Source organism: Clarias gariepinus, chromosome 22 (genome assembly GCF_024256425.1).
Source record: "Clarias gariepinus isolate MV-2021 ecotype Netherlands chromosome 22, CGAR_prim_01v2, whole genome shotgun sequence".
NCBI classification, from domain to species: domain Eukaryota; kingdom Metazoa; phylum Chordata; class Actinopteri; order Siluriformes; family Clariidae; genus Clarias; species Clarias gariepinus.
The window spans coordinates 21,949,921-21,972,300 of record NC_071121.1 but is presented as its reverse complement, the minus strand read 5'-3'; the positions used below and the strand labels follow the sequence as shown (position 1 = coordinate 21,972,300).

At 38.8% G+C, this 22,380-nt stretch overlaps 1 protein-coding gene across 3 annotated transcripts in view; it reads left to right on the top strand.

The window, feature by feature from the left end:
- The first annotated feature begins 3,413 nt into the window (after window positions 1-3,413).
- Window positions 3,414-22,380, top strand: part of LOC128510456 (seizure protein 6 homolog) — a 38,145-nt gene continuing 19,178 nt past the window's right edge. For 2 of the 3 annotated variants that reach the window (XM_053482745.1, XM_053482743.1), the window contains exons 1-6: window positions 3,414-3,545; window positions 10,487-10,586; window positions 12,633-12,706; window positions 13,827-13,926; window positions 14,704-14,777; window positions 15,444-15,543. In XM_053482745.1, the coding sequence (XP_053338720.1) occupies window positions 15,498-15,543 (46 nt within the window). In that variant the 5' untranslated portion in view covers window positions 3,414-3,545; window positions 10,487-10,586; window positions 12,633-12,706; ... (1 more) ...; window positions 14,704-14,777; window positions 15,444-15,497. Of the gene's footprint in view, window positions 3,546-10,486; window positions 10,587-12,632; window positions 12,707-13,826; window positions 13,927-14,703; window positions 14,778-15,443; window positions 15,544-22,380 lie in introns of those variants that run through there. The other variant, XM_053482744.1, reaches the window with a different exon arrangement.

Genomic DNA, 22,380 nt, shown 5'->3' with positions numbered 1-22,380 from the left:
ACGTGGATCCGTTACAGAATGAAAAATAGATTTGCTAACGACTCGTTTAGGCGTGTGAGCCGTTTTTTTTAATACACAAAAACTTTATTTATCGTGCACTGTCAGCGTCACAGATAGTGCAGATAGTTTATGTGAACGCTGTTGCAGTTTGTGCAAGTATCGCTTTATGACAGTGAGCGCACATAAGAGTGAGAGAGTGCAAACATAAATTATCTTGAACAGGCAAAAACGAAGGGGAAGCTACGACTACACATCTCCAGCAAAAAGGGCATTATGGACTTAAACATCATGATTTTCAAAGACATAGGCTATGGTTAAATTTTAATGTTAGCCCTATCGAGCTACAGTAGCTGAATTCTACTTTTTCTGGGCAGACAGGATGGCAGATGACTCTGGTAAGACCAAAGGTGGAGGGCTGTGAATTTAAATAAAAGCTTACAGGCTACATCACTAGGAGACACTACTCACCTTACCTGGGATGAAATGCATGTAGTTTTTTAAATGAAAAAACTACATGCAGCCATTAACACAAAACAATCAACTCATCCAGATGCTGCATTTATTGTTGCAGGTGACTATAACTACTTCAACTTAAAAACAGTACATCCTAGATTTCACCATGTTTCCTTCCACACCAGAGGAAATAAAACCCTTGACCATGTTCACAACATTATACCTTTCGTAGCTACCCTCTTCCCCCAACTGGAGGCCATGTGGCCAGTGGGAGCAGGCTCTGTACTTCAGGAATGGTTTAACACACTGACTAGAGAATGTTAGCCACTCAGGCGACCTGTAGTTCCCAGTTGGATATTCAAAGCAACGCTTTTACAAGATTTAACTCTGTCACCCCTTCCAAGTTTTCATAGTGTCCAGAGTGTTTTTTTTTTTTTTTTTTTTTTGATGCTGTGTTGCACTTTTCTGTGTTTGGTGTGGAAGTTTGTATGGTGCATTGCCGGCTTTACTGATTTTTGGTCATACACTGTATGAAACGTAAAAAAAATCATTGAAATAGCAGGGGGGCAGTTGGACTTCATATAAGACATACTAAACTATGCATTGAGGAAACCAAGATGAAAATTTTCTAGCAGTTTCAGTTCTCATTTGTTTTTTCTTCCTTCCACTGGAAAGCCCAACTAGGCATGACATTAATGTAACACATCTGATTAAATACAAAGAAAAGGAGTCAATTTACATTCATGGAACTTTAAAACTTTATGAAATAATAATAAATAATAATAATAAAAGGGTTTTGTCACTTCAACCATATACAGTTTAGTACATAGTGAAATGAAACAACGTTCCTCCAGGACCAAGGTGCCACATACAACATAAATTAACAACATAAACTAGCTAAGAAACAGATTTAGCTGGCTAGCTAAGACAAGACAGATCGACATGATAACATAAATTACCAACAATAAAACTAGCTAAAACAACTAACTAAAACAACTATCTAGCTAACTTAGAGACCTAATTAGCCGGCTAGCTGGGACAAGACAGATTAACATTTTAAGTTAACAGAGAACTCTCTAATCAATGTTATCTTCTGGCTGGAGCTATGAACATTTCACATATACTTTGATTTTACTGCATACATGCAAATGTCTTATGATTGTAAAGAAATGCTATAAACCAGAAAACATAACTTCAAGAATAAGTACATTACCATTATACCGCCACCTACTGGACATTAGTGTGGAGCAGAATATTGTGATTAAAAAAAGGTATTCTTTTTTATGCCATTTAAAGTCAACACATGTTAAATATATACTTCTGGTAGTTTTTAACACTTTAAAACCTAAAATATAACTTCTTGCTTCTTGACACAAATCAAACATTATATTAGTAATATTAATACTCTAAAATTATATTAAAAGTTGCAATGCTAAAAAATTTAATTAAATTGAATGTACAGTCTATCTGATTTACATCTCTAATAATGAGTTTCATGTACACTTCTTACAGTGTTATTAATTGTAGTGAATGGACACTATTTGGATTTCTGCTGTGATAAAGATAATGTTCTTGTTCTTATACTCGTTTCTCTTTGTCCTCATTACTTAGACAGAATTTTCATCATTTTGCCTATGTACACTCTACACTACCACAAAGGGTTTCAAATTATGCATTTAAATTGTAATTGTAGTATATAAATGTATACTTTCAGCTTGAATTTAAGTGTTTTAACAAAAGAAATGCTGAATTACAGACATTTTTAACATTATTTACAAAATTTTCACAAGCTTTAAACTAATTGAACAATTAACTCATTGATGCCCAGTTGTGGCACATGTCCTCTTATGTCGAAAGGTCTGTGACCTAAATAGGTGCTAATACAAGTGAAGCCACTGAAAAGACTCAAAAACAGAAAGGCCAGATTAGACTGATTAGACTTTCTGACAGTTCTGATAGAAGATTCTTTTGAAGCAGAAGAAAACAATGTGAACTTGTACAAAATTGATGGGAAAAGAAAATATGGAGAAGGAAAGGAAGGGCCTTGCAAAACATGGCAGAAGCATGGCTGCTAGTTTAACTGGGTCGCTGGTGACTTGCTAGAAATAGCAGTATGAATTTTAAAGCATATAGAGCTATAGCCTTCTTTCTACTTGGATTCAAATACTGAAAAACTGATAGGATGTCAGATCACAGTATAGATGGATAATGACCCCAAACATTATGAACTGAGGAAGAGTTAGTGTCTCAGTGAGGGTTTGCATCCAAATTTGAATCATTTTGCCAAGAATCACATGGAGGAGGACGCAAGTGCAGGTAAAACAGCAAGATTTAATAACTCAGAATACAACCAAAACACAGGTAAGCAGTAATCGTAGTCAAGAAACAGGCAAGGGTCGGTCGATCAGCAAAACTAGGGCAGACAAGAAATCGGAAAACCAGTACACGGATCGAAGTCATACACATTAAGGCTATCACAAATATTCAAGGCTTGGTAACGTCCGGAAAACTCACGAGAGCGTATACTTCTCGAAGTCTCTCTATTGCTAAGTACTATTTAACCACCTGGTTAATTGCGTGCAGGTGTTCTAGAATTCAGGTGATTTGGAACATGACAGTTGGGAGTTGTAGTTTGTTTCCGCCATGTAGACGGATTTGGTTTTGTAGGTTCTGGTGCTTTAGCTGGCCTGACACATCCATATATTTATAATTTTGTTGGTTTGTCCAATTATATTTGATCCTGTCAAAAAAAAAAAAAAAAAAAGCAAAAAAACTTTAAACTCATTGAGTAAAAGCTGTACAGTAAGTGTACATCTTGATTGCTCCATTCCATATCAGTTGTAGTGGTTATAGAATATTGGAACTGTCTAATGATGCACCAGCAGATACTGGTGGATCTGCTGGTGCATCAGAAGTAAATCATAATGTTTCACACATATCTCTTATTTTTAAAGGTAACTTTCTTGGACTTAGTAGTGATCTTCGACGTATCAACACCTAGAGCCCAGCTTGTGTCTGACATTTACAGTTGAAGATGTTGCGCTGCATGGTCATCTTGACTGTGCTTCTCATGACTGCAGTAAATGCCCAAGGTAAGGTCTGATTTACACACCATCAGCTACAGTATAACAGCTGCAGATTCTCCTATTTCTACATACAGATAAATTATAGTATACATGAGATAAAAGTGTTATAATAATTCTCTTAGTTCTATTAAAGATTTGCAGGTTAGTGTTTTGTACTGTTTAGGACTTTAAAAAAAGTCAAAATGCAAAACGTACATATGATATTTGGATTTAATGTAATACTATACAGTGGCGAAATTAAATATTTGATCTCTTGTAGATTTTGTAAATTTGCCCACTTAGAAGGAAATGAAGGGCCTATAATTTTTTATCATAGATTTATTTTAAAGGATAGAGACAGAATATCAATCAAAACTCCAGAAAAGACACATTATAAAATGTTATAAATTGGGTTTTTCAGCTTTTTGGGGAGCATTTAAGTAAGTAAAATAAGTATTTGATCCCCAATCCCCAGTATTTTATCCTACAGTCAAGTGCGGTGGTGGAAGACTCATTCTTTGGTGCTGTTTTTCTAGCACCTAAGTTCCCTGAGAAAATCCACCATGCACAGGGAGAACATGCAAGTGGGCTCGTATTCCAAAACACTCATAAACCAAATTTAAGTTTCCCATAGCAAATAATGGAAACTCAAATTATTCGTTTCACAGCCCAAAAAAATAAATACATAAAAATAATTAATACACAATATAAAGCAAAAATAAAACAAATTAACCTGCACTGTAGCTTTAAAAAAAAAAGTAAAAATGAATCCCGACAGTTATGCGCGCAAGCGCTGTGTGTGTGTGTGTGTGTGTGTGTTTGTGTATGTGTGTAAAGCTAGTAACAAACACACAGACATTAACTGAAAGTCTGTTTTGTCAGATTTTTTTTTATTTTATTTATAAAACAATGCAAATAGAATACAAAACACATTAAACACATTTAACAAAAACAACAGCAGCAATACCAACAACAAAACAACATTAATTACAACAAATCAAACATAAAGGACAAAGAACTACATATTTGACAGTCTAAAAAAGGATAAAATACATGAGAGGATCAAAATGATGTATAAACCGTGAAAAAGATAGAGACACATTATTTCAATTCAAAATAATAGCCTATCATAAAAATCTAGAAGTCTTCTTATTAAGTTGAATTAATTTAAAATAATTAAAAAGTAAGGTCGAAGAAGGAGAGGAGGAAGGCGTGTTCGTAAGAAGAGAGAGAAGAGGAAAGGCAAGAGTTTAGGAGTGATAGTAGGGACTTTGAATGTTGGGACCATGACAGGGAAGGGAAGAGAGTTAGTTGATATGATGCAGAGAAGAAAGGTGGATATACTGTGTGTACAGGAGACCAGGTGGAAAGGTAGCAAGGCTAGAAGCTTAGGATCAGGGTTCAAATTGTTTTACCATGGTGTGGATAGGAAAAGAAATGGAGTAGGAGTTATTCTGAAAGAGGAGTTTGTAAGGAACGTTCTAGAGGTAAAGAGAATATCAGATAGGGTGATGAGTCTGAAGCTGGAAATTGAAGGCGTGATGTTAAATGTTGTTAGTGGTTATGCCCCACAGGTAGGATGTGAGTTAAAAGAGAAGGAGAAATTCTGGAGTGAGTTAGATGAAGTGATGCAGAGCATCCCCAGAGGTGAAAGAGTGGTGATTGGTGCAGACTTCAATGGACATGTTGGGGAAGGGAACAGAGGTGATGAAAATGTGATGGGCAGGTTTGGCCTTCAGGACAGGAATGTAGAAGGACAGATGGTGGTGGACTTTGCAAAGAGGATGGAAATGGCAGTAGTAAATACTTTCTTCCAGAAGAGGCAGGAACATAGGGTGACATATAAGAGTGGAGGCAGAAGCACTCAGGTCGACTACATATTGTGTCGACGTTGTAACCTGAAAGAGATCAGTGACTGCAAAGTTTTGGTAGGGGAGAGTGTAGCCAGACAACACAGAATGGTGGTGTGTAAAATAACCCTGGTGGTGAGGAAGGCGAAGAGGACAAAGGCAGAGCAGAGGACAAAGTGGTGGAAGCTGAGAAAGGAAGAATGTTGTGAAGTCTTTAGGGAGGAGTTGAGACAGGCTATGGGTGGTCAGGAAGTGCTTTCAGTTGACTGGACAACTACAGCCAATGTGATCAGGGAGACAGGTAGGAGGGTACTTGGTGTATCATCAGGTAAGGGGAAAGTGGACAAGGAGACTTGGTGGTGGAATGAGGAAGTCCAGGAGTGTATACAGGGAAAGAGGCTAGCTAAGAAGAAGTGGGACACTGAGAGGACTGAAGAGAGTAGACAGGAGTACAGGGAGATGCAGAGTAAGGTGAAGGTAGAGGTGGCAAAGGCCAAACAAAGAGCATATGAGGACTTGTATGCTAGGCTAGACAGTAAGGAGGGAGAGGGGGATCTGTACAGGTTGGCAAGGCAGAGAGATAGAGATGGGAAGGATGTGCAGCAGGTTAGAGTGATTAAAGATAGAGATGGAAATGTACTGACAGATGCCAGAAAGGTGATGGGAAGATGGAAGGAGTACTTTAAGGAGTTGATGAATGAGGAAAACGAAAGAGAACAAAGAGTAGAAGAGGTGACTGTTGTGGAACAGGAAGTAGCAAATATTGGTAGAAGTGAGGTGAGAAGGGCGTTGAAGAGGATGAAGAGTGGAAAGGCTGTTGGTCCTGATGACATACCTGTGGAGGTATGGAAGTGCTTAGGAGAGGTGGCAGTAGAGTTTTTGACAAGTTTGTTTAACAAGATCTTGGAGAGTGAGAGAATTCCAGAGGAATGGAGGAGAAGTGTATTGGTGCCAATTTTTAAGAACAAGGGAGATGTGCAAAGCTGTGGCAATTATAGAGGTATAAAGCTAATGAGCCAGACAATGAAGCTGTGGGAAAGAGTAGTGGAAGCTAGGTTAAGGGTAGAAGTGAGCATTTGTGAGCAGCAATATGGTTTTATGCCTAGAAAGAGTACATCAGATGCAGTATTTGCTTTGAGGATGCTGGCAGAGAAGTACAGAGAAGGTAACAGGGAGTTGCATTGTGTCTTTTTAGATTTAGAGAAAGCGTATGACAGGGTGCCAAGAGAGGAGCTGTGGTATTGTATGAGAAAGTCTGGAGTGGCAGAGAAGTATGTTAGAGTGGTGCAGGACATGTATGAGAGCTGTAAGACAGTGGTAAGATGTGCTGTAGGTGTGACAAAAGAGTTTAAGGTGGAGGTGGGTCTGCATCAAGGATCGGCTCTAAGCCCCTTTTTGTTTGCTCTGGTGATGGACAGGATGACAGATGAGATAAGACAGGAGTCCCCATGGACTATGATGTTTGCAGATGACATTGTGCTCTGTAGCGAGAGCAGGGAACAGGTGGAGGAAAATTTGGAGAGGTGGAGGTATGCTCTGGAAAGCAGAGGAATGAAGGTTAGCCGCAGCAAGACGGAATACATGTGTGTGAATGAGAGGGACCCAGGAGGATCGGTGAGGCTACAGGGAGCAGAGGTAAAGAAGGTGCAGGATTTTAAGTACTTGGGGTCAACGGTCCAGAGCAACGGAGAGTGTGGAAAGGAGGTGAAGAGGTGGGTACAGGCAGGTTGGAATGGGTGGAGAAAAGTGTCAGGTGTGTTGTGCGATAAAAGAGTATCAGCGAGAATGAAAGGAAAGGTGTACAGGACAGTGGTGAGACCAGCGATGCTCTACGGCTTAGAGACAGTGGCGCTGAAGAAAAGACAGGAGGCAGAGTTGGAGGTAGCAGAGCTGAAGATGTTAAGGTTCTCTTTGGGAGTGACAAGGATGGATAGGATTAAGAATGAGTTTATCAGAGGGACAACCCACGTTAGATGTTGTGGAGATAAAGTCAGAGAGGCCAGATTGAGGTGGTTTGGGCATGTTCAGAGAAGAGATTGTGAATATATCGGTAGAAGGATGCTGAGGTTGGAACTGCCAGGCAGGAGGTCTAGAGGAAGACCTAAGAGGAGATTCATGGATGCAGTGAGAGAGGACATGAAGTTAGTTGGTGTGAGAGAAGAGGATGCAGAGGATAGGGTTAGATGGAGGCAGATGATTCGCTGTGGCGACCCCTGAAAGGGAACAGCCGAAAGACAAAGAAGAAGAAGAAGAAAAAGTAAGGTCATTTCTAGAATGAAAAGAGGGAAATACAATTGTTCCTTTTTAAATCTCTGTTTATGTATAAAGTATTTTGCATGTAAAAGAAAAAAAAAATAACAACCAATTCAAGGGGTTCATTTTTCACATTCTCATAATAAAGGATTATATCTTTAATAGTAAAGGAGTAAGACACATTAAGTTGGTCCAAGAGGTAGTCTTAAAAGAATTAAGTTTTTGTTTTTGTTTTCTCACGCTCAAAAAACAAATGAATTAGAGTTTCATTTAATGTATCACAGAAAGAACATTTATTCTCTACTTCCAATTTCCAAATATTTAGATAAAACTGAGTTTACTGGTTAAATCTTGTGTCCTTTTGTTAGAGATGCAGTATTTATTAGGCAAAAGCCAGGCTTTATGCCATTTAATATTCTGAATGTAGGATCTCCAATAAAATTTCCCTCTTGGAGTAATTCTACTTTGAGTTTGAAAAATCCGACGAATGTGTTTATTATTGCATCTATCGGTTACATCTATACCATCTAACATTAATTTAGATTGTCTGAGCTCATATGAACCATAGGCTTGGGTGACTCTTAATGAGCACAATTAAACCGGGGCGAATAGCTCCCATTAATAAATTAAATTTTTTAGTAGTCACTGGAAGTCCATAGAGAATCAGAAACTGCTCATATGTCAAAAGATTGCCAGATTTGTCAAACAAAGAAAGAATGTAAGAAATGTTATTGTCAAACCATCTGGGTAAAAAAAGAGATTTATTACAAACCATAATTAGTTCATTGTTCCAAATGGGCATTTTGTGAGGAGAGAAGTTTTGTGAGGAGAGAAGTACATTTTAAAAATAGCCTCGTTTTTTAAAACTCCTATTTTATTTCAGCTTGTCATTCAAAAAACAAACAAACAAAAAAATTTTTAGGATAAATTGCGCCATCCGGATGGAGCGAATTTGATTGTGGTTGGATGAGAAGTATAAACATACCATTCCGACACCCTATTGGTTGGTACGCGATTCATCGCACCTGCACATGACGTCACGTTACAAACTCCAGCAAGGACGTTTGAATAAAATAGCATTTTCGGTTGATAACGTTGTGATAAGTAGACAAAGATGTTTGTGATAGGGACTCAAGATTCGAGCGAAATGTCACAACCAAACACCACCGAGGAAGGTAACAGGAATGATATATATATATATATATATATATAGTTTTTTTTTTTTTTGATTTATCACTTGGATTAATCATTCATTGTGACAGCACGTTTTAGCATGTTTATTGTAGACAATCATACAAGGGTAATTGTTACTAAGCCTGCGCTGGGTACACTGATTTTCTTGGATTTTGCCCTCACAGAATCCTGCAGCTAAGCTTGGATGTACATTTACATTCCAATAAAGGTTACCGATGACATGCCTCTGAAGTTTGACTTTTTGCACCATTAAAATACTTATAGGCAACTAGTTATCATATCTTCTTCTTCATCAAACATGTTAATGCTCAGTAGTACACATATATGGTTCTTTAATGTATTTGCATTGTACTAAAATGCATTCTTTTTCAATTGCCATATACAGTATCCCAAATTACTAAGGCCGTTAAAAAATACAACAAAAAAACAACAACACATTTTTAATTAAAAAAAAATTTTTTATGAGGTGTTAGTGCAGTATATAGGCCCGTGGCACAGCCTAACCTTTAATCCTTAATGCTTTTTTTCCCTCTCTTGTTACTTTTATACTCAGTGGCGGCTGGTGAAAATTTTTCCTGGTGGGGCTGATGTGACAAAATATTTCTTTGCTTAGTCCAATATAAGAATTAAAATCAACAGTCAGACGATGATTACAATTAACAGTAATGATTTAATCTCCTCCTCCAAATCACCAGTTTCACAGATAAAGTAAATGAACAAATTTCCATTGTATAATACGCCATGCATGCTTAATAGAGTATCAAATACAATAATCAACATCAAAGGGTATGATCAGCTGGATCACCTTTCAAGCAAAGTTGCATCTCAAAGTGGTTCACACAAAGAAAAACAGTTTTAAAAATGCAATTTAACACAACAGTCTAAAACGGGTATATTAATAAGGATCTCACCGAATTTGGTGGAAACTGCTCTTCGCTCGTTAAGTTCGCCATCATTACTATGATTGACCCCGCCTCTCTCTGATTGGCCGCGCCTCAAAAGAAAAAAAAAACTTAAATCTCGCGGTATTTTCTGCGGCTTGGGGCAGAATTTTCAGCGCCCCAAGACCATAAAATTCTGAGAACCTGATTGGCCGCATATTTATTAATTTACCCTAGCAACAGCTACATGACGGGCTATTTGGCTGCACTCAGGGGCGCTTTTTCTCAGCGCCCCATGACAGAAACGATTCAAGTCTGTCTGTGGAAATTCACTGTTGAATGAATGTCACTAGGTGGGAAATGTTGTATATGTTATTCATATCGCATGTAGGCACATACTGGTGGGTAAACCGAATTTAAAAACTTAATTTGTAAAAAATATATTTTACATTTTTAGCCCCTCTTATCAGGGAGGGCGGTGCCCCAGCGCCCCCTATGGGCCGGCCGCCACTGTTTATACTTTAAGTAGTTTTGAAACCAGTACTTTTACACTTTTACTTGAGTAAAAAGTTTGAGTTGATACTTTTAAAGCTGTTTTTTTAAACCTTAGTATCTATACTTCTACTCAAGTAATAAATTTGAATACTTTTAAAACCACTGTTTAAATGTATACTTATCCTGCAAAACACTCACAGACGAAGTTACTCGCAATCCAAGTTTTACTGTAAATATTATAGTCCAAATTACTGTGGTGTAGGTGGAAACAGTGTTTGGTTCTTCTTTCTTCCAGAAAAATCATGTGGAAATCCTGGTGTGATTGACAATGGACATTATCAGACTCCAGGCGGTCTTTTGTTTGGTGCAACCATTACAGCAGTGTGTAATAAAGGGTAAAAATTGTTTAACCTTTTTAAAAATGTTTGTCCATGGATGGTTATGCACACACATGTACACTGTATGTGCACAATAATAATAAATAAACAGACTGTAAAAGTTTATGAATAAGCAAAGTATGTAATGTAAACTGTAAAAGTTGTCTTACTTTTAACAATTTACATCATCACAAAGCAGCTTTACACAACCAAAAGAATCAAGTTTGTATGAAATGCGAATGTGAATGAATCAAAATTATATAATTGTCCCTGATAAGCAAGCCTAGGACGACGGCAACAGTGGCAAGGAAAAACTCCCTGAGATGGTAATAGGAAGAAACCTTGAGAGGAACCACACTCAACAGGGAACCCATCCTCATTTGGGTGAAAACAGATAGCAGGGATTGATGTGCATAATAATATGCGAGACTGGAAGTTCAGTATAAGAGGAGATGTATAAGATTAAAGTCCAGTTTGTTCCTGGAGGCTCAGGTAGACTGTGAGAAATTCCAGTCCTGAACTATTGAGCGACTTAAGTCACAGGGACAAGGACTCAGGATGAGTTAAAGAAGTCCAGCGGGCAGAGGAGGTCTGGATCACTGGCAGCTCAGGAGCGACATGTATAGCTCGACAGAGAGATAGGTAGAGGAAAAAGGAGAGAGGGAGAGAGAGAGAGAGGAGAGAGCAGAAAAGGAGAGAGCAAAGAGATGGAGAAATAACAGTTAGGTATGGTCACAGTCGAACAATGTAAAAAGTGAATGTATATTTAGTGCAGAGTGCAAGCAGAGACTGCGGCAGGACTAACTATGACAGCATAACTAAAAAGGGAGAGCCAGAAGGAAACACAAACATGAGGGCTTCCAGAGATGTAAAGCAACCAATCACCTCACCGTCAACAAACCTGAGTGATCAATGAGAGTGGGGAAGACAGCATCCAAACATACCAGTTCACCATAATACTCTACATCCATGAGTCCCCCAGATCTGCTCCTTTATCTAAGGCAAATCTATTTATAAAAATGCTTGGCTAAATAAATAGGTTTTTAGCCTGGACTTAAACACTGAGACTGTGTCTGAGTCTCGAACACTATTTGGAAGACTATTCCATAACTTTGGGGCTTTTGAAGAAAAAGCTCCGCCCCCAGCTGTATTTTTCATAATACGCGGTACTGACAAGCAGCCTGCATCCTTTGATCGAAGTAGGCGTGGCGGATCGTAAGACACTAGCAGTTCACTCTGATACTGCGGCGCGAGACCATTTAATGCTTTATACGTCAAGAGTAGTATTTTAAAATCGATGCGAAATTTCACAGGAAGCCAATGCAATGTAGATAAGATAGGGGTGATGTGCTCATATCTTCTGGTTCGAGTGAGGACTCTCGCTGCTGCATTCTGGACTAATTGAAGCTTGTTTAAGCAGCTAGTTGAACAACCAGACAGTAAGGCGTTACAATAATCCAACCTAGACGTGATAAAAGCATGAACTAGTTTTTCTGCATCATTTGGTGACAATATATTTCTTATCTTGGCAATATTTCTGAGGTGAAAGAATGCTATCCTGGTAATATTATCTACATGTGCTTCAAATGAAAGGCTTGAATCTATAATCACACCAAGGTCTTTTACTGTTGCACTTGATGAAACAGAAAGGCCATTTAAAATCACAGTGTGATCAGAAAGCTTACTTCTAGCTGCTAGTAGAAAGAAGCTACTGTATTCTTTCTCTGAACAGGGATGTCCAAACTTTTCAATGGCAGTGTACACCAAGTATTCTAGATCAGAGTTATTTTTAATATTTTGGTATTATAGGTTGCTTTATATTGTAACCTAATAGCAGCCAATCTGTTATCAATGGGAGGAGATTAAAGCTAAATAAAAAAAAATATTAAAGAAAACCCTTCTCTATATTTACTCTATGTGTGTTGCTTTCGTGGAAAGTTTTAAGTGCAGTTTTAAGTTAAATATTTTAAACATTATTTATTGCTATTTAAAGTTGCTATTTTTGTTTTCAATGCATTCATTATAACTTGAAAAACATAATATAGGCCATATGTCTATTTGCAGTTATGAGCTTCAAGGACAACAGTGTAGAAGATGCAGAGATTATGGTTGGGATGGAAGTGCTCCTGTATGTAAAAGTAATGCCATTTGTTCACTTTTACATTCCTAATTTTTTAAAATAATTTTAACATAATGCTACATTACTATGACAATAGTTTATTTAGAATTAAAAAATTTGTTTAACATATTGACTAAGGTTTAGGTAAATGATGACCAGTCTTCATTGATTGCACATTCCACAAGTAAGAGCAGAGTGTGAAAGTTTATTTAGTAGAGTAATAGCACAGTTTTGCGTAAAATATTACAATGCACACAACATTATGGGTGACAGAGTTTAAAAGTGGACAAATTGTCCGTGCAAGTCTTGCTGGCACATCTGTTACCAAGACAGCAAGTCTTTGTGATGTATCAAGAGCCATGGTATGCAGGGTAATGTTAGCATACCGCCAAGAAGGATGAACCACTTCCAAGAGGGGTAACTATGGACGCAAGAGGAAGCTGTCTGAAAGGGATATCCACATGCTAACCCGGATTGTACCCAAAAAACATAAAACCACATCTGCCCAATTCACAGCAGAATTAAATGTGCACCTAAACTCTCCTGTTTTTTTTACCAAAACTGTTTGTCGGGAGCTCGACAGGGTCAATGTACATATCCATGCTGCTATGGCCAAACCTTTGGTCACTTATGCCAATGCCAAACGTCAATTTCAATGGTGCCAGCAGTGAAAATCTTAGGCTCTGGACAATGTGAAACATGTATTGTTCTCTGATGAGTCCACCCTCACTGTCTTTCCCACATTTGGGAGAGTTACAGTGTGGAGAAGTCCCAAGAAAGTGTAACACCCAGACTGTTGCATGGCCAGAGTGAAGCATGGTGGTGGATCAGTGATGGTTTGGCCTGCACTGTCATGGCATTCCTTAGGCCCAATACTTGTGCTAGATGGGTGTGTCACTGCCAAGAACTACCGAACTTTCACTAACAGAATTATTGCTATCTATTTGATTACTGGAATCTTTTTTTGTACGTGACTTTAACAGGTACCCTATCTAATGTCTCTTGCTTTTGCCTCCTTTTTAAGATTACATGGAAATGTGATTGCAATCCAAGGTTTTACTGTAAATATTATACTGTAGTCCTTGGCAAATTACTGTGGTGTAGATGGAATAACAGTGTTTGTTACTTCTTTCTTCCAGAAAAATCATGTGGAAATCCTTGTATGATTGTCAATGGACATTATCAGACTCCAGGTGGTCTTTTGTTTGGTGCAACCATTACAGCAGTGTGTAATGAAGGGTAAAAATTGTTTAGCCTTTTTAAAAATGTTTGTCCATGGATGGTTACTGTATGCACACACATGTACACTGTATGTGCACAATAATAATAAATGAACAGACTGTAAAAGTTTATAAATAAGCAAAGTATGTAATGTATACAAACCACACTGCATTAAAACTTAGCAATCTGGACTTTTCAATTGTAAGACAAGTGGTGTGGAGAGCGACCTTTTTGAATAATTTAAACCAATTTTAATAAAAGCCTTGGGTGAAGCTGCTTATGTCACTATTTGAGAAAATGCCAGGAGTGTTCAGCAGGAATACTCTTAATAAATTTAAATAGAAAATAGTTATTAAATGTTTTTTGTCATGGCAATTTAACAATAATATATTATTATTAATATTTTTATTATAACATGCAAGAAATTAGCTAAATATGAAAGATTTTTTCTCTGAGCAGGGGTTTTCCATGACTTTTTCATGGCAGTGTACACCAAATGTTCTAGATCAGAGTTATTTTTTATATTTTAATATTCTAGGTTACTTTATATTGTAACCTAATAGCAGCTCATCTGTCATCAATAGGAGAACATAAACGCTAAATAAAAAAATATTAAAGAAAACCCCTCACTATATTTACTCCATATGTGTTGCATTTTAATTCAGTTGTAAGTGAAATATTTTTAAAAAATCATTGCTATATTAAAATGAAAGTTGCTATTTTTGTACATTATACATTTTCAATGCATTCATTATAACTTGGAAAACATAATTTTGGACATATGTATATTTGCAGTTATAAGCTTCAAGGACAACCGCATAGAAAATGTGAAGATTATGGTTGGGATGGAAGTGCTCCTGTATGTGCAAGTAATGGCATTTGTTCACTTTTACATTCCTAATTTTTTAAAATTATTTTTATGTAATGCTACTGTAAGTCTTTGTGATGTATCAAAATCCACAGTATCCAGGGTACTGTCAGCATACCACTAAGAAGGACAAACCACATCCAACAGGGGCTAGCCCGGATTATTTCCAAAAACATAAAACCACAGCTGCCCAACTTACTGCAGAATTAAATGTGCACCTCATCTCTCCTGTTTCCACCAAAAAATGTTAATCGGGAGCTCCACAGGGTCAATGTACATGGCCGGGCTGCTATAGCCAAACCTTTGGTCACTCGTGTCAATGCCAAACGTCGTTTTCAATGGTGCCTGCAGTGAAAATCATGGGCTGTGGACAATGAGAAACATGTATTGTTCTCTGATGAGTATACCTTCATTGTCTTTCCCACATCCGGGAGTGTTATGGTATGGAGAAGCTCCAAAGCTGCATACCACCCAGAGTGAAGCATGGTGGTGGATCAGTGATGGTTTGGTCTGCAATATCATGGCATTCCTTAGGCCCAATACCTGTGCTAGATGGGCGTGTCACTGCCAAGAACTACCGAACTTTCACCAACAGAACCATTGCTATCTATTTGCAAATTACTGTGGTATTGGTGGAATAACAGTGCTTGTTACTTCTTTCTTCCAGAAAAATCCTGTGAAAATCCTGGTGTAATTGACAATGGAAAGTATCTGATTCCAGATGGACTTTTGTTTGGTGCAACCATTACAGCAGTGTGTAATGAAAGGTAAAAGTTGTTTAGCCTTTTAAAAAATGTTTGTCCATGGATGGTTATGCACACACATGTACACTGTATGTGCACAATAATAATAAATGAACAGACTGTAAAAGTTTATGAATAAGCAAAGTATGTAATGTATACAAACCTCACTGCATTAAAACTCAGCAATCTGGACTTTTTAATGGTAAGACAAGTGGTATGGAGAGTGACCTTATTGAATAATTTGAACCAATTTTAATAAAAACCTTCGGTGTAGCTGCTTATGTCACTATTTAAGGAAATGCAGCAGGAATACTCTTAATAATTATTATTATTATTATTATTATTATTATTATAACATGCAAGAAATTAGCTAAATATAAAAAAAGCTACTGTATTCTTTCTTTGAGCAGGGGTGTCCAAACTTTTCAATGGCAGTGTACACCAAGTGTTCTAGATTAGAGTTATTTTCGATATTTTGATATTTTAGGTTACTTTATATTGTAACCCAATAGCAGCCTATCTGTCATCAATGGGGGGACATTAAAGCTAAATAAAAATATATTAAAGTAATCCCTTCTCTATATTTACTCCATATGTGTTGCATTTTGCTTCAGTTTTAAGTTAAATTTTTTTTACATTTTTTTATTGCTTGGTATATTGAAGTGAAAGTTGCTATTTTTGTTTCATTGTACATTATACATTTTTAATGCATTCATTATAACTTGAAAACATAATTTAGGACATATGTCTATTTGCAGTTATAAGCTTCGAGGAAAACAGCGCAGAAGATGCAGAGATTATGGTTGGGATGGAAGTGCTCCTGTATGTGAAAGTAATGCCATATGTTCACTTTTACATTCATAATAAAAAAAATAATTAAGTAATACTTCATTACTATAATAATAGTTTATTTAGAATAAAAAAATTTGTTTAACATATTGACCAAGGTTTAGGTAAATGTTGACTTATTTTCACTGATTCCACATGTAAGAGCAGAGTGTGAAGGTTTAATTAGCAGAGTAATAGCACAGCTTTGCTTAAAATATTGCAACGCACACAACTTTATGGGTGACATATCAGTGTTCAAAAGAGGACAAATTGTTGGTGCGCGTCTCGCTGGCACATCTGTGACCAAGACAGCAAGTCTTTGTGATGTACTGTATTAAGAGCCACTGTATTCAGGGTAATGTCAGCATACCACCAAGAAGGACAAACTGCATCCAATAGGGGTAACTGTGGATGCAAGAGGAAGCTGTCTGAAAGGGATGTCCGGGTGCTAACCTGAAATGTATCCAAAAAACACAAAACCACCGCTGCCCAACTCACAGCAGAATTAAATGTGCACTTCATCTCTCCTGTCTCCACAGGATCAATGTACATGGCCGGGCTGCTATAGCCAAACCTTTGGTCACTCGTGCCAATGCCAAACGTCGGTTTTAATAGTGCTATGTTGGGCTATGAACAATGTGAAACATGTACAGTATTGTTCTCTGATGAGTCCACCTTCACTGTCTTTCCCACATCCGGGAGAGTTACGGTGTAGAGAAGCCCCAAAGAAGCGTACCACCCAGACTGTTGCATGCCCAGAGTGAAGCATAGGGGTGGATCAGTGATTGTTTGGGCTGCAATATCATGACATTCCCTAGGCTCAATACTTGTGCTAGATACTTGTGCGTGTCACTGCCAAGGACTACCGAACCATTCTGGAGGGCCATGTGCAGCCAATGATTCAAACATTGTATCCTAAAGGCGGTGCCGTGTATCAGGATGATAATGCACCAATACTACCAGCAAGACTGGTGACAGAGTGGTTTAATAAACATGAAAGTGGATCATATCCCACTCAGCAGTGAGTATGATCCAAAATCTTTTTAAATAGCAGTTACTAAACTACTAATTACGAAAACTTACCTTGACACTGTCAGCTGTCAAATTACAGACCAATATCAAACCTATCCTTTATCTCTAATATTCTGAAAAATATAGTAGCACAGCAGCTATGTTTATATCTTCATAGAAAGAACATACACTAACTGTATCAGGTTTTAAGGCCACTGCTTTCTGCTCTTTACAAGCAAGCTTTTTGATCACACTGTAACTTTACATGGCCTTTCTGTTCCATCAAGTGCAACAGTAAAAGACCTTGGTGTTACTATAGTCCCCTTTCAAAAGCTACACTCGATGCTGCGTGAAAACGCTATGGGAACATCTTTTTGTGTTACCGGTTGTAAAGCATGTGTTAACTTACCGATATGGCGGAGTTTGTTAGGAGATCCGTGCCTCCGCGTGATAGATCTTTTCGGAGCGTGATCTTCACACTTTTTGTTCCAAGTGCTTCGCGCGCAGCTACAGTCAGTTTTCAGAATCGCTATCTCAGAAAGTACAGGTTAAAAAATGTGACTGTCAAAATGATTGTTTCTCAAATCCAACCAGAGGATTGGTTTGTGACAATCGACCTGAAGGACGCATATTTTCATATAGAAATATTGCCACAACACAGAAGTTCCTGAGGTTCGCATTTGGGGGCAAAGCTTACCAGTATCGGGTCTTTCCATTTGGCCTAGCTCTGTCACCCGCACATATACAAAATGCATGGATGCAGTCCTGGCTCCTTTACGACTCCAGGGCATCCGTATATTGAATGACATAGACGACTGGCTGATTCTGGCTCAGTCTCAGAAGCTAGCGCTTCGAAGCATGTTGTCCTAGCTTATCTTGATTCTTTAGGATTGAGACTTAACGGCATTAATAGCGTTCTCTTTCCTGCTCAGAACACAACATACAGTATTTGGGTGTCACGTAGAATTCAAATTCAAATTCTAATTTTATTTGTCACATACTCAGTCATACACAGTATGATATGCAGTGAATTTGATCGCAATGCAGCCCAGCTGTCTCCTGCATGTGTCGAATCCATTTCCAACACCACAAAAGGAAATCAAGCTAGGCCAGAAAGTGACTGTTCATCACTTTCAGATATTTTTAGGTCTCATGGCAGCTGCGTCCACAGTGATACCTTTGGGCTTTCTGCACATGAGATCGTTTCACCTGTGGCTAAAAGCAAGGGGATTTTACTTAAGGGCCAATCTCCGGAGGCAAATAAGGGTTACACGCCAGGAACTTCATACCCTTTCTATGTGGTACAGACCCTGGTTTCTGACTCTGGGTCCGACTCTATGTGCGTTTTGTCGTCGCGAGACGCTAACGACAGATGCTTCCCTCACGGGCTGGGGTGCGGTCTTAGATGGCCGTCCAGTCCAGGAAAGCTGGAGAGGCCATCTTCTCACGTGGCACATTAATTGCCTCGAAATGGTGGCTTTATTACTGGCCCTGAAGCACTTCCTCCAGCAGTTAAGAGGCTACCATGTTCTAGTGCGGGTGGACAATACGGTAGTCTCGTACATAATCGCCAGGGCGGTCTGTTGCCGCGCCCCTTGAATAAGCTAGCGCACCAGGTTCTGCTTTGGGCACAGGACCACAGGAGTTTCTGTCCCTCAGCGCGATTTACATTCCAGGGCATATGAAGTTGGGAGCTCTGGAAACTTCACGCCACTAGAAGAACTTATGCCCTCAAATGGAGGGTATTTGAAAGTTGGTGCATGGCAAAACATGCAGACGCCAAATGGCATTTCTGCAAAAAAAGTTTTCCTTTGGCTTATGCTCTAGTACCCTCAGAATGTACAGTACGTAGCCGCTATTTCAGCTTGTCATGTTCTGACTGATGAGGTATCTGTGGGAAAGCACCCTTTAGTTGCCCGTTTATTCGTGATGCTAAACAGAGCGACGGTCCCTTCTTGGGCAATTATTCTAGGTCTGGTTGACACCCTGTTCAAACCACTAGAGTCAGCGCCTGTCGGGCTTCTGACCCTTAAGATGTTTTTTCTTTTAGTTACTTCTTTCAAGAGAATTGGAGATCCACAGACTTTGTCAGATCCTGCCTAGACTTGCTAGTCAAAGCTATTCTGCATCCTCACCTGAACTATCTTCCAGAAGTTCCATTCTTGACCATGCACCCAGTTTTCCTCGAAGCCTTCTGTCCTCCATCTTTTACAGCTCCTGAGCAGGAAAGGTTTTACTTACTGTGTTCAGTACGCGCTCTTAAGATTTACGTCCACCGCACTAGCCAGTGGCGTAAGTCAGAGCAGCTTTTTTAATGCCAAACGCTGTCACATCGGTTGAGAGATGCTATTTCCCTAGCCCACGAGGCGCGTAGTCACACTTCGGCTCTAGAAATCAGGGCTCATTCAACCAGGGGGATTGCCTCATCTATTGCGCTGGCAAGAGGTTTTCACACAGCATCTTGTTCCTGCTTTTTCAGGGAGGAGGGTTACAGCAAAGTAACCCGAGGCGATTCCAGTCTTTCATTTAAAGCACATGTAGATAATATTACCAGAATAGAATTGTTTCACCCCAGAAATATTGCCAAGATAAGGTGTTATGTGCAGGTGTAGTGCACATATGTGCGCATGCGTGGCTGCTGGTGCCGCTCTCTTTCTCTCCCTTCCTTTTTCTCTCTCCCTCGCTCTCCTTGTTACAGGAAGCCCGCCCTGATTGAGCGTGCCGTGACGTGCATCAGGATTGGCTGGCCCTGGAGTAGCACATCCTTTTAAGCTGGCCGATGAAAGCCGGAAGGGCGCGCTGATATTGGGTTTTGGAGATGTTGACTGGTGTTGTGTTGTTTGGGTATAAGCTGTTAGGTCGTGCCAGTGTTTGTGAGTTGGGGTGCTATAAGTGTTGTTTTTTTTGTTCCTATCTTTATTTAATTGTTTTTTTTTGTTGTTGTTGTTGTAAATATTGTAAATATCCTTTTGTTTGTATATACTTTTTTTTCTCTATGGAAGCAGTAGGGGTTGAGTGCCATGTTTGTTAAAACCCGTTTTCTCCTGTTTTTGTGTTTAGGTAGGGAGTTAGGTTAGCCTGTGTTTTCTGTTTATAGTTTTTTTTGTGTAGGTTAGTTAGCTTACGGGTGGAGATAGGGAGGGGTTTTGTTTATTGTTTTGGCCTTGGCCCAACCCTGAAGCCAAGAGCTTCGTGTGTGTTTGCGTGCGTGTGTGTGTGTGTGTGTGTAAAAGAGAAAAAATAAAAAACCACGCACACTCAACCAGGTTGTAAAGGTTCCTCTTTTTATTTTATCTTTTGTTGCATCCCTGAACCCTAGACTAAGGGGTTGTAACAAAGGAATATATTGTCACCAAACGATGCAGAAAAATTAGTTCATGCTTTTATTACCTCTAGCTTGGACTATTTTAATGCCTTACTGTCTGGTTGTTCAAATAGGTGAATAAATAAGCTTCTGTTAGTCCAGAATGCAGCAGCGAGAGTCCGTAATAGAACCAGATGATATGAGCACATCACCCCTATCTTATTCACACTGCATGTGAAATTTTTCATCAATTTTAAAAAACAAACGCCATTTGACCATTTAATGCTTTATAGATCAAAAGTAGTATTTTAAAATCGATGCAAAATTTCACATGCAGTATGGATAAAATAGGGGTGATGTGCTCATATTTTCTGGTTTCTGGTACTCTTGCTGCTGCATTCAAACATTTTTTTTTTGCCAAGCTTTTTTGTAAATAGATTTGCCTTGGGTAAAGGAGCAGATTTGGGGGACTCATGGACATAAAGCATTATGGTGAACTGGTATAGATGCTGTCTTCCCCACTCTCATAGACCATTTAGGTATGTTGATGGTGGAGTAACTGGCTGCCTTACTTCCCAGGGAGCCCTCATGTCGGTGTTTTCTTCTGGCTCTCCCTTTTAGTTAAGCTGTCATACTGTAGTTAGTCCTGCTTGAGTCCCTGCTTGAACTCTATATATACATTCACATTATACAATATGTGACTGTGATCATATCTAACTGTTTTCTTTCCTTTTCTTCTGTTCTATTTACAGTACTTTTCTTCTTTCTCTTTCACTCTCTCTCTCTTTAACGCCCTCTGTCACTGTCGAGCTACACATACTGCTTCTGCGCTGCCAGTGATCCAGACTCCCTCTGCCCTCTGGACCTGTTCGACTCTTCCTGGTTAGAGATCTTGTCGCATGGATACCCTGTGTGGTCTGTTGGGAGATGTGTGGGGTGACTGAACATGGTTCCACTTTACCATGAAGACGGTCCTGGTGGACAGCTGTTCTCTAAGCAAATGTAACTGCAGTCGCAGTGGGTTCTCTGTTGAGTCTGGTTTCTCTCAAGGTTTCTTTCTATTGCTATTTCTATTCTTACTCTAAGGTTAAGGGCCCAACAGTGGCAACTTGCTGGTAGTGGGGTTTGTGCTGGTTTTTGGGACTTTCCAAACTGTTGTCCAATGTTGTCCTTGACCTCTCAGCTACCCCTAGCCCTTCAATGCTACTTAACATTGTGATTTAATTTATGGGACAGGTTTAACTTTAGAAAAAGTACTGTCCAGCCAGTTTTGCGTGATGCTGTGACAAATTTTTCTGGACAGACATACAGACAGACAAAATACAGGAAATACAGACAAAACATTTTCTGAGACTAGTTTTGGGGTCTCTAATACATAAAACATAAAGAACGAGTTTTGACCAATGTACAGACAAAACCTTTTTCTTATTTTTATGTAGATGACTACGACTTCTGTTATATTTTTCAATTCTGACTTTTGCACCCTTGAGCCCTTGACTGCTTGTACTCTTTGAATCACAAAAACATGACTCAAAGAAGAACTTAGACCAACATTTGGAACAAGGTCAAAATAGGGTTTTAAAGGTCTAGGTTTAAGAACCTACAAATAACACAAAAAAGTCTAAAGGGCGAGCTACAAGGATGAATAACATCGGCATGTGGTCAGCAGGTCAACATCTTTCTAAACCTTGGTGCATATTGTTAATGCCTCCCCTGTA